Genomic DNA, 17,566 nt, shown 5'->3' on the forward strand with positions numbered 1-17,566 from the left:
ACTTCTCGATTCTAACTGCACAAGCTTTGATACCTGGGCGTCTGTAGCCCTCGGACTGTTTATAAGCCCTAGTGAATAAATAAATAGTTCACCATTTCTAAACGAATTTAATCGGAGCAATTACAAATCTTTGATTGTGCATTGTTATAAATAACTACGGTATGCAATTGTACATATACCCTAAGACTAAGCAAGTCATTGTATGAGACTTTATTCAAACTGAACTCGCAAATGGCTTGTTGAGAAATGTTCCAGGAAAATCAGACAGAACTGGGCAGAGGCATTGCAAAGAGCTCTAAATAAAACTTAATGCACAGGCAATCATCGCTGAGGTTAGTCAATGCTAATGTTCGCATGTGTGCAGGCCATGCACAATTCTATGCAAATGATTGGTCTTGCTTTGACCTCAGCTGAGGGAGCTGTTTGAGCCTGCAACAACATATTCAAATGTCAATTGGCATGTTCCGATAGAGTTCTGATAAAATCTCTGAACAAGACTGTTGATTGTATTGTGTAAACGCAAAGGTGAGGTTTAAGAATTTATAAAGTTCTTATTCTGTGTTAATAAGTGCTAAGAGAATTTTTTCCCTGACCGATGACCATCAGGATCAAATTTCAAAAGAACACCATCAAAAATTATTCCCCTCGTGAACCCCAAAGAATCATACAACTTTTGGTGGAAGTTGGCATTAAAAATTGTACGCACAAAAACCATTTCTGGCACTACATCGTTAATGATTTTAAGGCTGTTGTTGGCGCTGTGTCTCATGACTGTTCTCGGTGGACTGGTTATCTGGAAGCTGTGTTCGACTGGCCGACTGCTGCCGCTGCGCCATCTTCCGCTGGGCCTCGACCAACAGCTCCTGGTGCTGTCTGGACGCTTTCTCCTGCATGGCTTTGTTGTGTGTGGCCTGTTGCTGCAATCGCTGGGCCTGCTGGCGCTGCCGCTCCCGCATCTGTTCCTTATTCTGCTGCACCTGTCTTGCCAACTCATCATCAACTGTTCCTTTTGTCTGAGGCACCTGGTCATCAGGTGCACTCCTTGGTATACTACCCTCCTCCCTTCTTAACTCTTGAGTTCCGCTCCCAACAGGTTCATGCTGGTTAAGAGTGTCTTTCCCAGAATCTAAAGTAGCGGCTTGCTCATCTTTTTGTACTTGCTCAGAAATGGGTTGTGTTCCTGAGTTAACAGACTCACTAGTTCTAGTATCTTTGAATTTGTTCACAAGTGTTTCCCCTTCCTTGGGTTCAATCTGATTGATTAAAGATTGAAGATCCTCAGGGAGTTCTTCTAAGAAATAAGGATTATCCCCATCCTGGGCATGGATTGGATTATACTTATCCAACTCAAGTCGTATACTCTCAAACTTCATGAAGTCCTCCTGGATTTCCTTCAGCTGCTTTTGAAGATCCTCTCCGAGGTCTTGGGTGTCTTGATTCGGCGGAGGAGGCCCTGTGTAGGCATCGATCCCGTGCTTGAGAGCCGATTCAGCCCGTCGCTTCTGGTACTCCTTCCCGTTTTCCGTCCTCATGTAGTCCCGCACCATACCGTCAAAGTGGTTCTGCAGATCCTGTGGTTCGAGGTTTGAGAGGATTTCTTGAGCTGTCGAACCTGTGGCACCATCTCGGTGCTCAGGTTTCAGGGTAATCTTACCCTCTTCGATGAGGGTCTTAAACAAGGCCTTTGCCTCAGCGTCTTCCACAAATAACTTTCCCTGGGAGTTTGGTTGCTGCTTATGGTGTTCTTGATGCATACCGGGCTCGGAATGTGTCACAACTTCGGGTGCATGGATGGTGCCCTGCATTGTAACTGGCTTTCTGTCCTGCTGCTGTTCTTGAGTCTGTTGTTGTTGGTTCTCTTGCTGACCTTGCTGTTGACTCGGTGGATTCATAGATGTCCACATATCTTCGTCCGCCTCTTCACCACAGCTCTCGAGCTCACTCTGGCCATCCGCTGCGACCGTCTTCCCATCAACAATCTCCACAATCTGATCATCCACAAGGAGTTCCACATGGACAGTCGCAAGTGTGACAAGTTCTTCAGTTGCGTCGTCGGACGGTGGCTCTTCTTTCGTTGGGTCTGTCTTGGTGAACGGACTTGAAAGATCAATACCAGAGTCCTTGAGGTGCTCCAGGTACTTCTGGATGTCTTCTATAAAAAAATGAAGAAAAAAAAACGATACAACAAACCTAAGAAAATTTTGCTCAGTTGGTCATCAAAGTTGTAAGAAAATAATGAAAGAAAAAATACAATTTTTGTAAATTATCTCTTTCTCAAAAACTATGTGACTTCAGGGGGAGCAGTTTCTCACGATATTTTGTACTATCAACAGCTTTCCATTACTCGTTACTAAGTAAGATTTTATGCCAACAATTATTTTGAGTAATTACAAATAGTGTCCAGTACCTTTAAAAGAGTTTCCCTTTTACCAGAAAATGAAATGTCTGTTTACCTGAAGTCCTGGCTTTGTCCAGCAGCATCACCTGTACCTCCTTCTTCCCCTCGACAATGTCCTTGAGGAACGCCCCTTCCTTGGAGAAGAGGAATATCATGGGGATGGTCACGTCAGCGCTCCCATCACCCGACATGGAAAACATGGCCGACTTCTCGCTGCTCGTCTCTGAGTTGTTGTCGATGACGATGCCTCCGATGGCCCCTGCACTCTCAATGATCTTACCCTGGAGTGATTAAAAGGTTGTTATACAGGATTGGTATGGATAACAAAAATCATTGTTTGAAGTCATTGGACACTTTCTTAACAGAACCAAAATTAAAAGTTCACAGATTTACAAATAACAGGGTTTACAGAAGGTAATGGTGAAAGACTTCCCTTGAATTATTATTCCATGAAATGCTTTACTTTTTGAGAAAACATTAAAACAATTATCAATTCTCGATATCGAGAATAACGGATTTATCATGTTTATTTTAAACACAATGTCATGACACGGCGAAACGTAAACAAGGGCGGGTTCTCCCATTATTTTTTCCCAACTCCGATGACCGATTGAGCCAAAATTAGGTAATGTGCGCGTGCTCATGAACTACTTAAACAATGGAAATTAACCTGGCAAGTCTGCTGCCACCTAGGGTCCCAAAGTCTCCCATGAGTGATTAATGATATATGTTCCCTTTAAAGGAACACGTTGTCTTGGATCGGACGAGTTGGTCTATAAAAAGCGTTTGAAACCGTTTGTTATGAAATGTATATGGTTAGAAAGATGTTTTAAAAGTAGAATATAATGATCCACACAAGTATCTCTCAAAATTGCACGGTTTTCTTTTTACGTCGCGAACTGTCACGGTCGGCCATTTATGGGGGTCAAAATTTTGACTCCCATAAATGGCCGACCGTGTTTTTGGACGAGGTAAAAAGAAAACCACGCAATTTCGAGGCATATTTGTGTAGATCATTGTATTCTACTATTACATCATCTTTCTAACCATATGCATTTTATAATAAACGGTCAAAAACCGCTTTTCAAAGACCAACTCGACCGATCCAAGGCAACGTGTTCCTTTAAGTACACAATACTGACCTTATCAATGAACATACAATCTCCTCTTTGGAGCACAGCAATCTTCCCCTTGAGCTCAGCTTTATTCTTAGGCTCTGTACAAGCGTTGTACGGATCCACTACCACCACAGCACCTGGAACCTAGACAAACCGTCAACAACAAAGAAGTGTTACAAAAGGGTGTGTCGTGTTCAAATGTCTAGCACACTTGCTTGGCAGAAACAAGTTACCTGGCCAGTCCATAAACTTTATATTGTTAGGACTGGTGCCCCATAAATATATTTTTTAATTTTTTAATTTTTAGTTTTTTTTTTTTCCATAATGCAACAGAAGACATACAAATACAATAAATCACAGAAAAAGCAACCAACAGAATTGAAGGAAAAAAACCTAAAGGGCAGCACACAAGAAAACCACGGACAGAAGACAAACAGAAATATTTTGCTTAGCAAAGAAACATAGCATTTTCCCCTCCTTAAACAGTAGGAGGGTTGACTTTGTAGATGCATTCACCACAAGACATCGACTGCAGGCTGGTGAAGTAAGCTATCATTCAAAACCACAGTGGGTGATATTGAATGGTCAGACAGTAGGAGGGTTGACTATGTACTGTGTAGGGTTTGTAGAGATACCACAAGAATATACCATTAAAAACCACATTGGATGGTACTGATCGGTTGTACAGAAGTGGCATTAGCGTACAATTCTCTGGTTAGGTTTTTGGACCAGGGTTTTGTCGGATATGATAAATGATTGGTGGACTTACTCCAGAATGATCGGTGAGGTCCAGCCCAAACTGTGCTGGGCCGGCTATCAAGGTCACCCCCATCAGAAATGGTGGCGAGAGGAGTTGAACCACCCTGGGTTGATACTCAACTGCAAGACAAGGGAAAAGGAAATCACCTTGAAAACTTCTTAAATTTTTTAAAGTTTTAAACCTAAGGGTCACCTTTTGGGCAACATTATTGAGAAAGATACATTAAAGTCACATGTGAAAATTTCTGCTGAAGCCAATGTCTACTTGCTATAAAGAAAACAGCAAAACACTTTCACAGTATTTTCATAACAATGTTGAATCCATCCACATGTAGTTAGGTGACAGCGGGTACTGAACACATTTCTGGCCGTACTATTCGCAAACAGACAACAAACCACAAGCTTTCAGATTTGACAGTTTTAATCAAGTTACAATGGTATTCAAATACTATATAAATCGGACCAAAAGGGCTAAGAAAACATCAAAACACTTTCACAGTATTTTCATAAGAACGTTGAATCCATCCACATGTAGTGATGTGACAGTGGGTGACAAACACATTTCTGGCCGTCCTATTCTCAAACAGACAACAAACCATGGGATTTCAGATTTGACAGTTTTATTTAAGATAGTATTCAAACACTATATCGGATCAAGAGGGCTTAGAGAGTAAGACGAACCCACCTTCTGCCTGCTGCGTCTTGGAAAGCTCGATCATCTCCTGCATGAACAACATCCCATCTTCAGCATCCTCCGGGGTGGTTGCCTGGGCCGCGGAGTGCATCAGTTGGACACGCCCATCCTTCATCGTGATCAGATTGATACCCATCTTCTTCAGCAGTTTCATATGGGCCTCGTTGCCAGGAACGAAGTTGGTAGCGTGGAGCCTTGGTCTAATATAAATGACATATTCGTAATGCAAATCTGAATACGGTTGGGAATGTTAAGTCTGCATAAAAAAAATGAAAAAAAGTTACCCAGGGTAAAGTGTGTACTTTCATAAATCCATAACAAGGGAATAAAAACAAAACAAATCTTTATCTTTTGAACAAATGGATGAATTATCACACATAATGAGGACAGACACATAGAGTCCAGGCATAGATGTGTGTGTAGCTTGTTTTGAAAATTGTAAAAAAATACAATATAATAATAATAATAATAATTTGGGGGGCTAATCATCCTTACTCACAGCTAAGAGCTGAATTGCGAAGGACGCGGCTACACATGTTTTTGAGAAGCTGGCATCGCCTTTGACTGCCAGCCACATCAACCCATTATGACCACGGAGCACAGCCAGAGATCGAAAGTGTTTGATTTTTTCCCGAGGGAGGAAAACCGGATGGTCTGGAAAACCCTTGTGGCACAGCAGAGAACCAACGCACAACTCAACTCACATATGGCCCAGGCCGGGGAATCGAACCGGGGTCACCTTGGTGAGAGGCGAGCGCTTTAAGCACAAGCCAACCATGCCAGCCAAAACTTCTTACCAGCCAAAAGAAACGCCAAAAATGGTTAATGGCCTGTTTTGACCTAGCAGAGTCTTTCTCAAAAGCTAAGTGACAACACAGCACACATAAACGAAGCAGTCAACGGGAAATAAACTCAAAAAGAGAGAAAATCAGAAAGCACACAAAAATGGGATCACCTTAAAGACATTGGACACTATTGGTAATTGTCAAAGTCAAGTCTTCACAGTGTGGCAAAACGAGGGTCATCTTTCTTACCTTCCTTTACCAGGGTTGCTTGGACACAAATCCTCCCTCTTCTTGAACTGAAGAGCATCCCGAATCCCCTCGGCATATCCCTGGTTGCCGCCCACCATGTAGTTATGGTTTGGGCAAGAGCTCTCTTCTATTGTCACTACTAGGGGTGGGTCCTCATCCTCCTTGAAAAAAAAAACACAGAGTGGGTGAAGAGTGACTCACTGTCAGACATGGCACACAACAAATCTCCATTTTTATTATGGACCTATCCGGCCTATCAATCAAACTGTGCACATTCACTCATTTGACCAATCACAGCAATGATTGTGGTCGGACAAACTCGGTCATGCGTGCACGTATATTTGGCCACGCGGCGGAAACGTGCAGAATGTCATTGGGAGTGTTCGAGCACGTTTCTTGCTCACGTGTGCAGTGGGCGGAGTTTAGTGGATAGCCAGAACGGTCCATTATTAAAGGGGGTCATGGCCGAGTGGCTTCAAGCTTTCAAGCATCAAAACCAAGTTCTGGCGGTTATGTCATCAAAGTGTAGGTCATGACACTTGTACCATGACCTTTGAGTCATTTAGCAAGATGCTTTACTACTGCTTTTCTTCACCCAATGGATACCTGTGAGGGTAGAGTTTAATATTGCCTTTAAAAAAAGCCACTGGAGCGCCACAGCAGCTCAGGGTTGTATACTCCCCAGGAAGCCGAGAAAGATTACAGGAAAGGTCATTGACACAATGACAAGGGCTCAAATGTAGTGAACAATGATACAGAGAACTAGTTATTGTCATAATATACCTCTTGGTATGTCCCATTCATGGAATCGTTGCCGACATTCTTGACTCTTGACAGAGTCAAGGGAAGCAGATGCGCCTCGGTGGTGAAGATGTAATCATCAATGGGTATCGGGAGGTCCTCTGGCTCGGAGAAGAGGAGATACAGGTACTTGAAGGTCTCCGCAAGGAAGAAGGAATCCATTCTGAAAAAGAAATAGTCTTAATTGATTCGCTGAAATTGACCAGTAAGGTTTGAAACTTTGTTCGGAGGCGAGGTATAATCAGGCAAAGGTTAGTGGTAACATTAGTGTAAGTCTCTTTTGACTAGTGATGGTTTTGGAACGACCTCCCAATATGCGCCAAAAATTGTAACTCTTTGACATTGTTCAATAAATCTCTAAAAACTCACTTGTATCAGATGTCATTTATTGTATTTATAGTTCCATAGGTTTTGCTCTTTTCAGCAAAGCCTGTTTTCAGCGCTTTGATCTTGATGTAAAGGCGCTTTACAAATATTTAGTTGTATGTATGTATGTAAAGAAACCTACCTGTCTTCATGTGTGCTGGTGCGGACGTCTTTAAGGCCGGCGAATCCACAGCCGACTCTAGCGTGCAGCTGCAGACTGTCAACAATCTCTCTCCCAACCTCAAGGTAATAAGGATCCCCTGTAGCCTGAAGAAAACAAACGATGTTAAAAACAAATCCAAAAGATGGTAAGAAAGTCACTTGGGGCAACCCCCGAGGGATAACAGCCTGCCCTTTCACACTTGGATCACTTTAACCCTGATGTACACAGGCAATTGGGTATTCCCCTGGGGAAATAGCCACCCCTACTCCAGAGTAGGGGTAAGCGGTACAACCCTAGGGATTTCTTGAAACGTGCAACCGGAACCCTGCCGGGGACAGTGTGAAAGTGAGTCGGGGTAATAACGAAGGGTAAACAAATTCCTGGTGGATTATTTGGAAGTGAAACCAGAACCCTTTTGGATTAGGGACCTAGGAGGAAATAGTGTGAAAGTGTGTTTGGGTAACGACAGGGAAGACAAACTCCTGGGGGCCTCCCCAGGGCTGTATTCCATGAGGATAAGAGATACAGTGTGAAAAGGGATTCTATCAGCAGAAATTCATAAGTAAATAAACCCTCTTACCTTGTACAGGAAGTACGTGCTCTCAGCAAACTCAGGACGAAGTGGATGTTGGGCCCAGTATACATCAAAGTCTGTAGTGAAAGCCTGCAAAATGATAAATGCACATGCAAATAATAATAATAGTGGCTTCTTATTTAGTGCACATCTGCCACTCAATGAAGCTCAAGGCACTTTAACATTCAGTATTATCCTGCAAGGTATGTGGGACTATGTTTGAACTATAAATGAGACCTACTCCTTTTACATAGCACCATGTAATGGTTTACAAGGTGCTGGGGCACAATATGCTGCCAATCAAACCAGGGACACTAGGGTGGACCCCTACTCTTTTTGATAATTGCACTGGGTTCTTTAACATGCACTACACAACATACGGGACCAACGCCTTTATGCCCACCCCCAGCCGAAGGAGGAAGCACCATGGTTAAGGGTCTTGCTTAGAGGACATAGGTGTCACAACTGGGACTCAAAACCCACACTCTGCTGATCAGAAACACAAGGGCTTGAGTCCGGAGTAACATCCACTGTGAGTCATGAGAACGTGCAAACATACCAACAATTCTGACAGCCAAAACCAGGGGCCTTTCTCAAACCACGGCTTGGGCTCTGGCTCAGGCTTAGGCTCCGCGCACTGTGTATGCAGCTCGGCCTTTAACCTGCATTTTCAGCACGTATTGCTAATTGTGCAAGCAGGCGGAGCCTGAGCCGGAGCCTAAGCCGAGGTTTGATAAAAGCCCCTGGTTTGGTGCTGCTTTTTCACGTATAGAAATAACTGCACAATTAATTTTAACAGAATACTGTTTACCTCTGGAAGAAAGTTGTGTCTCTGTGTGACCTGATACAGCATCTCATGAGTCTCAATGGCTGGTTTGATGTCTCCTAATAATACCTGCAAATAAAACAAAAGTAATTAGTGACAAATAAAAAAAAAACAGGGACTTGGAAGGTCAAATTCAATTAATATTAATACCTGTATTTATAAAGCGCCTAATTGCCAAAGGAAACAAGGCACTGAGTGAGATCACTTTCCTATTAACAATTAAATGGTGGGGCCTTGTTCTGAGGATGACTATGTGAAATAAGTTGGAACGTATGCAAAAACTTATGGAAGTTTTGGGCTATGTTTTAAGGAAAATTAATTTGAAAAGCAAATTGTCCCAGAGCATACGCACACACAGCATTCTCTGAGTTCTATTTGTAGTGAGTATACGTACCTGTAGACCAGGCCAGAAGGCCAGTAGCGCATCCATGAATGACTTGGTTCTTGTGGTGGGTTTGTGCATGTGGACGTCCAGCAGCATCGGTCCATCACTGATGTACTGCATTACGGCGTCATAATGCTACCGAAACAAAAACAGAAAAATTGTCATGTTAGTGCCCTGCGCAGCGTCTGAGATAAGACATGATACCAGCAACTCACAATACAGCGCCCTCTACAGTTTACAATGAAGAGGCAATACTCCTAATAAGCGGTCGACTAAAAAGTAACAACTCAACAGCGTACAGGCAGTTTTGAACCTTAAAGCGTCGTGACACAAAACATGAACAACCATTCATCAGTTTATTTCTCAGTACTAATATTTATATATTTGTGCACCTACCGCAGTAAATTTATTGAGGTAGCTATCATCGCCGAGCAGAATGTAACCTTTAAGAAGATACTCATAGTACGAGTCGATGCCTGCACCGACTCCGCTATCTGAGGATAGGAAAAACAAGAAAAGGAGAACAATCTGCAATTATTAACAATAATACACAAATATAACATGGTTTGAGGGTGAACGGTTGATATTAGCTCCCCAAGGTATTGGAAGTTGACAAACTGGTTCCCGAGGGGAGCTAATATCTATTGGTCACCTGAAATGGTTCAGTGTCTTGCTGAAGGACCGGGACTTCAAGTGTTAAGACTGGGACTCGAAGCCACACCCCGCTGATCAGAAGCACCAGAGCTTGAGTACAGTGCTCTAAACCACTAAGCCATGACACACCACAAATATTGACCACTTGCACGCGTATCACACGCAGCGACCAATGCCACGCTCACCATTTTGGTGGGCAGTTAGGTTTACGTGTATTAACGCCGCGTCGCCTAAAATGCTCACTTTACTGCATAACGCGCAGCATGGAATTATATATAAAAACGCACAGTGAAATTGCCCACCAGTATGGCCCATTCAAGATTTTTCTGCTGATGACATCCGGTGAAATGGGTCAATACCCCGGTGCGTGGTTCTTAAATGTTGGGCCATTCTTTGGCAATGACCCCAAAAGAAAATATGTAACTTTCAGCGAAACAAGCGACCATGTTATAAAATTGGTAGCGGGAGAAAAACTTTGGATGTACATATGGTCCATCTGGCTAGTTCAGTGATTAAAAGCATCCCTATAAAAGAAAATATGTAACTTTCAGCGACAAGCGACCTTGTTATAAAATTTGTAGCGGGAATAACAATTTGGATGATTTAAAACTTTTAAGCGTATCTGGATGAACACAAAATGGCTAATGAATTTGTTTTAGTGACCAAAAAATGCACACTGACCTCTCCTGACCCAGTCCCCATTGTGTATATTAATCACCATGCCAACAAGGTTGCTATGACGTTGACGTTTGGACCACAATGTTCTCATCACACTTTGGGCTTTTTCCTGCAGAGTAAAGATCAATGAAATAATAAAGCACTGATGGTATTTAGGTAAGTACATATGACTAGTTCAGTGATTAAAGGATTTGGGTACTTTTTCAAAATGTCCATAGATTAACATTAAACTTACAAGGTTTGAAGATAATGATAGTGGAAAGCTTCCCTTCAAACATTACTTACTGAGGTGCTGTAGTTTTTGAGAAATGAGTAAAACAATGTCATGAAAATATGTTTGTAAATTATTTTCATGACATTGTTTTACTCATTTCCAAAAAACTACAGCACCTCGGAACGTAATATTTCCAGGGAAGCTTTCTTCTATCATTATCTTCAAACTGTGTAAGGTTAGTGTAAATCTGTTGACATTGTGTTTTTTGTCCTACAAAAGTTACATAGACCCTTTAAAAGCATCTTTATTTTATTTGAAATATGAACATTGATTGACTAGGGAAATGACAAGCTGACATCTAAGCCTCCCTCATTGTCTTCATTGTCTGGACCGTATTGAATGTGACGTCACGCGGCTCAAATATCTGACCTACAAGATGGCGTCTGTGCGTGTGCGTGTGCGTGCATGTGCCGTAGAAATCAAACCGGGAATGTTGCGTGCTGCGTGCTTCGATGATGTACGCGTTTGGACGCGCATATGGTTTGCCCTACAAGATGGCGACTTTTCATAGCAAAAAGGGGTTATTCAATACGGTCTATTGGGTTTGTGAAAACAGTGATAGTAAACGAAATGAAAATGCAAAGAGGTCGTACCTCAAAGATCGGGTCCCCAGTCAGCCTACTGAGGGCAGCAAACTCCAACAGCATGGTACCAGCACAAGCCGTACAGGTATCCTTCTCTTTGCGTCCTTTACCAAGGCCATACCTTAGATTCACCTAAAATAACAGGAAAAACATTTCTACATTACAATACCACAATTCACCAAGATTCAAGAAAGTCACAAAGATAAAACCTTTTTGATTTGAATGAAGAATAAAATACTTGAACCTGCAACACCCAGATTACCATGCTGGTGTGGCAGGAGATTTTGTCCTCCGCAGATTCTGTCCCTGATACTGCGAACTGTGTAGTTTATTTTATCTGATAGCGAATCAACCTCCTCTTTCCCACATGGGGGCACGAGGGACAGACTTCCCTCATTATGTTCCTGACTCACACGATGGTTTAAGCCCAAATTCCCATAGGTGTTGTTATTTCATGTAACACTTTTTGTTTAATTTTACCAATCCTGTATCATAACTTTAAAACACATTTTCAATTATAAATGTCAGGCCTCAATCTTAACCTGTAGATGATTGTAATTCTGAAAGGAATCGGAATTTAAAGAGGTCTATGAAAATGTATTTTTTTTAAAGTTACATAACAATCACAAATGCGAAATATACACAAAATTAGGTACACTTTTATTGCCACATGTTCCAAACATTTTGAGCACATTTTTCAAAACATCACAAACAGCAATATGTAGAACTCAAATTTACATCAGACTGCAAACCTGAGGCCAGAAAACTCACAACCAGATATTAAGCCCAGTTGTCTTGGATTTGTTTTTAATTGACTAGTAATACCTCACCATATCTTGACTTAATCAGTTTTATATGTTAAACGTTGTACAAGAGTTTTCCCATTCAGATTCTATTAAATTCTCAATGTGTGTCTAGTCTAGACCATTAATTATAATGCAGTCCTGAACCCCAGTACACCACACAATACCCAGTTCTAAATTAATGTATACACTTAGCGCAGTTTAATCAGTTGTTTTATTACATAATTAGACTTTGTTTCCAAGAGCTTATTTACATAAACAGTTGAATACTCTCATAAAGTATGCAACTATAAACACACACAAAAGCCAGACGGGTTAAGGCATGGCCGCACATCAACAAAACAGTCTGTCAACTGCCAAGATCCATTGTGATGGATCTACACAAACGGTGATGTAGATTGTTTGCATTGGGGATAGAGAATATAGTAATTTGTTTTCACCCTTATACCCATGAATATAAAGCACTGTGTCCTCAGTACTTTCCCAGTGGGGGGGGGGGGGGGGGGGGGGGAGGGGGGGGATGAGGACACACAACCTTTGCATTGCTAGTATACAAATATTGACTGCTTTAACTCGTGCTATGGTTAAAACTTCGAATCCCGAGGTGATCCCCGGAGCGTTCTAATTTCCGGAGGCGCAGCCGAGGGAAAATGGAACCGTCCGGGGATCACCAAGGGAGTCGTAGTTTTAACCATAGCACGAGTTGAAGCAGTCAATATTTGTTTTATAACACCCCAACAGACTATTTATCATCTTCGTACACGTTTGTACGCGCATTTCAGATAAACAGATGCACAACTGATTGGGTTCAAGGTGGGTAAAAAGACGTCTGGGTACTGCACACCGTGTGATAGTCCGAGGACTATCACACGGCAAACGATGCACTATCACACGGCCGCTGTCTAGTAAAACTAGACATGTCATGTGACCACTCTAAACCAATGAAATGGCAGAATATTTGTAAGGAATGTTATAAAGCGAATTGTCTTAGGCCACCGGGCTAGCCCAATGACTAGCTAGGCAGTTTGAATCCTTAGCATCATGTATGAAGTAAGATTTGTAAGACCCAATGAACATAGAGATTTAGTAACTTACCCTCGGGTATGGCACTCCAGTGGAAGTATTGAATGCTGGAAGCAATCTGTAGCCCAAGTCCCTGGCCATATCAAGAAGTTCATCTCGGTACCATTGCATCCCTTTTCCTTTATCCCGGAAATCCGCAGCAATAACATGACCACCGAGCAAACCCCTTCACACACAAAGTGTAAAAAAAAATATGTAGTTTAGAATTTCAATTAAAATCAACAGCATGATAAAGTTTTAGTGGAGACATAAATGCGTTGATTCAGGACAAGTGCAAATGTATGATTTGAGGCATTGCATGGTAAGGTATCAATATATTTGGTTTATGGTAACACCATGTGTGTATCTATTTGCCAGGTAGAGTTTGTTCTGAGAGAACTGTTTTGCTTAATTCTACTACTGCCGAGTAGATTGTTGGGGTGTTCTATTCGGGAGACTTCTCAATTTACCATCCGCCCGGGTAATAGTTAATAAGTAGGACAGTTCTTTTCAGAACTGAGAAGTCTCCCGAACACCCGAACAATCTACTCCGCGGTAGTAGAATTAAGCAAGACTGTTCTCTAAGAACAAACTCTACCTGCCAAGTAGAAACACACCCCCATGGTGTTACCGCAAACCAAATATATATTAATATGTATGTACTCATGAAATTGCTTTTGTGCATAGCCACAATCATAGGTACAATTTGTATTACAAAGACACCAAAATATTTAGTAACTCTTTGCACAAACTCAAACACTTTTTCTTCCTCATTCACACAGTGATTGTTAATTGATAACATTGAGATAAAAGCTACATCAGTGGTTTTTCAAAATTTTTGTTCATTCATAAATTGGACACCAAAACAAAATTAAGTTCCGTGTCATGACACTAGGTGCAAGACTTCCGTACTAGCACAAAATAAATGCCGACCTCTCTCAATTCATGAAGAAATTCACAGTTTAAACTTACATAAAAAAGTTTAAACTATCAAGAACTGCAGCCTTCTCACCAAGACCCTGTCTTTGATTCTATCACCATGAATCTTCCATGATTTTTGACTCACCCCACAACCCTAATGTTTGTCTCGAAGACAGACACCACAACGTCGGTGTCAAACGAGACGTCTTTGATGACCAGCTCAACGGCTTCTTCAAACTTCTCGCTGAATCCGAGGAGGGCAAGAGTGTCTAAGGAATCGATGAGGGTCAGGGAAAACCTAATTGGAAAAACACAATTAACAAATTTGTTAAGAATGATAAAATAGGTAGGAACCTTTTATGAAGTACAACATCAAAAATAAACATTACATAAAGTACCATATTTTTGTAAACATGGTAAAGGCGCTTTAAAATATTTTTTTTGTAACCCATACACCAATATGTTATAGCACTGTATACTCAGTACTTTCCAGAGTCCTGAGAAAAAATATCACAGGCATATTACTCAGGTGGGATCCAAACCCACGACCTTTGCAATACTTTTTATTATTGATTAGTATTAATTGACGTGAGATATTTTTTGATTGACTTACCCTCCAAGAGCGTCATCAACATCCCCCCTACTAGGCTCCACCCCTCTTACTCTCCCCTTGCAGCTAAGAGGCATCAGTTCATCAGCAGGATAGGCATACGTCTGTGGAATTGTAATTAATAATGTAATTATATTATTTAATTAGTAAACCCTAAGGGAAACTGACTGTGTAAATTTGCAAATAGAGTGGGGCTGAACAAAGAAAGATTGGCTAGAGTTGGATTTGAACCAATAACCTCCAGATAAATGTGCTGGCGCTCAACCAATTGAGCTATGTATCTTACCCTATTTTGTCAATCGGGAATGCCAGTCAGAAGCCATTCGACCACTAACTAGCCTGGAATTACACCCAAGTTTATGATACAACCTGGAAAGCAGCAGCCAGGGATCACCTAACATGCCTTAAAGGGAAGGTACGTTTAGTGATTGTCAAAGACCAGTCTTCTTACTTGGTGTATCCAAACATTTAAGCATAAAATAACAAGCTTGTGAAAATTTGGGCTCAATTGGTCATCGAAGTTGCGAAAAAATGATGAGAGAAAAAACACCCTTGTTGGACGAATTTGTGTGCATTCAGATAGGAATAAAAGACTTCTGGCTAGAAGTCTTTTATTATTTTAGTGAGAAATTACCTCTTTCTTAAAAACTATGCTACTTCAGAGGGAGCCGTTTCTCACAATGTTTTATACTATCAACAGCTCCCCAATGCTCATTAAGTCAGTTTTTAAGTTAATATTTGTTTTGAGTAATTACCAAACATGTACAGTAAGGCATGTAAAAACAGCGTCTGTAATTTTCCAATATCAAACTCTGAAGGGCTAAATTTCAAATTATTTTAGTTTGAACGCAGAAAAATTGACTAGAGCAGGATTTGCACCCAGGACCTCCAGATTAGCCTAATGGCGCTCTACATTGTACCTACACATACTGAGCTATCTCATGTACCTAGCCCCTACTATAGAGAAAAAGAGAGTAAAGGTGAACGAGTGTGTTTTTAATTTGTGCTGAAAGAGGGTGATGTTGGGAATTTGTCTGTAAAGTCTTAATCAGAAAGTGAATTCCAGAGTCTTGGGACTCTTGGTGCTAAGTTGGAAAAGGCTGTCCCTAGATTGTTTTTCTGGACGTCACAAGTAAAGCACCAGTCGATTGTACAGCAATCGTACAAATTATAAATAACAGGAACACTGTTAGGAACACTTACCATGTATGAACTAAATGCATGGTTGAACATTTCAAGAACTTCTTTCCTACAAAGTTACAAGAGAGAAAGACCAAAATTAGGGGTATTTTTTATTTTTTTTATTTGAATAAATTGTATTTAAAAGTGTTGTTCTTTGTCTAGTCTATACACACAATTTGTTCAGATTAAAAAAACTTACAATAAAATGGAAGCCAAGTTTAAAAGAATTTTCTAACAAGAAAAAAAAAAAATTATTTTGTGGGTAGGTTTTCTTGGATTCTTTTTCATAGTGAGACTTAGGCCGTAGAAATGAACATGAATTTTTCAGAATATCATCCGCCCTAACACTAGGGCCTACCACCTACCTGCAAAAATACGTAGCCTGCTATGCTAGAAAAAGTTAATGAATTGAATATGATCATAAAAAGACTTATTTTTTATAAATGTAATTTGAAAAGTGGTCGGACACAAATCGGAATCCTTCAATATCGCCTCCAAAAGATTTATCGCTATTCCAGCCTGACTGATTTTGCAGAATTGCCGAAAGGCACTGTGGGATCATGAAAAAAAGGGTCTTACAAATCCCCTTTATCCATCCCATGATGCTTTTGGCCTTTCAGTTTCAGCAAAATCAGCTACGCGGATTGGCGATAAGGCCTATGGTATGGAAAAAACATATCCTGCCACCACTTTTGCAGTTTTTTCATTTGTTTTTTTAAGAATGTTATAAAAATTATAAATTAGTTTACTGATTCTGAAATTAGATCCAGTTGTTGGTAAAAACATAATGAGTGAAAATGATCGATGGTTCCATTCCACGATGCCGATGGTTTCAACTTGTCCCTAGGCCACAAGCGAAAACTGACAATGATTCCTAGCTCTGTTATGAGTATTACTGATACACTGTAATGAAATTATGGCAAAATATAAAAATACATTCATTTCATACGTACAGTGGCAATTGGCATTCATTATCAATAATCATCATGCAAAAACTTACCGGAGGCTTGGCTTATCGACATTGGTTTTGCCGGCTGTGAGGACGATGAAGGAACACAAAGGGACCATCCACAAGAGTTGACGCTGAAAGACCTTCCCTGACCCCATCTCAACCCCTTCCCTTAGACCAATTAATACAAAAATACGACAAATCTGGCCCAATTGTTAAGTCATTGTGACACGTCTACGCACAACAATTTTGGATGAATGAAATCTTGGAGAATTTGCTGTCTGTTTTACACCAATAGAGGGCGCCAGACCATTTTAGTGGGGGGGGGGGGGGGAGGAGGGGGCGGGGAAAGTTGTATTGTTCTAATATTAGGGAGGGAACTAAAATGTTTCTTTTCATATAATTTAAATTCAATTTTTTTTATCACAGGAGGAAGTAAACATTTGAAGCTTTTTTCTCGGTGTACACTTTGAACATGAAAAAAAGCTTAGATGACAAATTAATTCTCAAACACAAAAACCTACCCACCCTGCGCGCCTATACCTACATCTTTTGTTGATTAATTGGCAACCTGGGATTAGAAACAATTTTTTGTATTGAATTATGGTGACGTTTTGTTTACGCAATTCAAAATAATTGATTTTAAATAAAATATGAATGACAAAAGAATACATGTGGCGTCATCAAAGTGATCAAAAGAGAATCGAGGCCAAGGTCAATGAACTCTTGAA

At 40.9% G+C, this 17,566-nt stretch overlaps 1 protein-coding gene across 1 annotated transcript; it reads right to left on the reverse strand.

The window, feature by feature from the left end:
• Positions 1-567: 567 nt before the first annotated feature.
• On the reverse strand, positions 568-17,081 carry LOC139947989 (ER degradation-enhancing alpha-mannosidase-like protein 3). Its single transcript, XM_071945931.1, has 19 exons — positions 16,887-17,081; positions 15,908-15,953; positions 14,708-14,808; positions 14,240-14,392; positions 13,207-13,360; positions 11,318-11,440; positions 10,454-10,559; positions 9,515-9,612; positions 9,128-9,253; positions 8,719-8,802; positions 7,914-7,997; positions 7,313-7,437; positions 6,787-6,967; positions 6,004-6,164; positions 4,961-5,169; positions 4,286-4,395; positions 3,541-3,660; positions 2,454-2,679; positions 568-2,152 (listed from the first exon to the last, which is right to left on the reverse strand). Exons 1-19 carry the CDS (start codon positions 16,991-16,993, stop codon positions 741-743), a joined length of 3,726 nt encoding a protein of 1,241 aa, XP_071802032.1. The 5' UTR covers positions 16,994-17,081; the 3' UTR covers positions 568-740.
• Between the last annotated feature and the right edge of the window lie 485 nt (positions 17,082-17,566).

Source organism: Asterias amurensis, chromosome 15 (assembly GCF_032118995.1).
Source record: "Asterias amurensis chromosome 15, ASM3211899v1".
In the NCBI taxonomy this organism is placed as follows: Eukaryota; Metazoa; Echinodermata; class Asteroidea; order Forcipulatida; family Asteriidae; genus Asterias; species Asterias amurensis.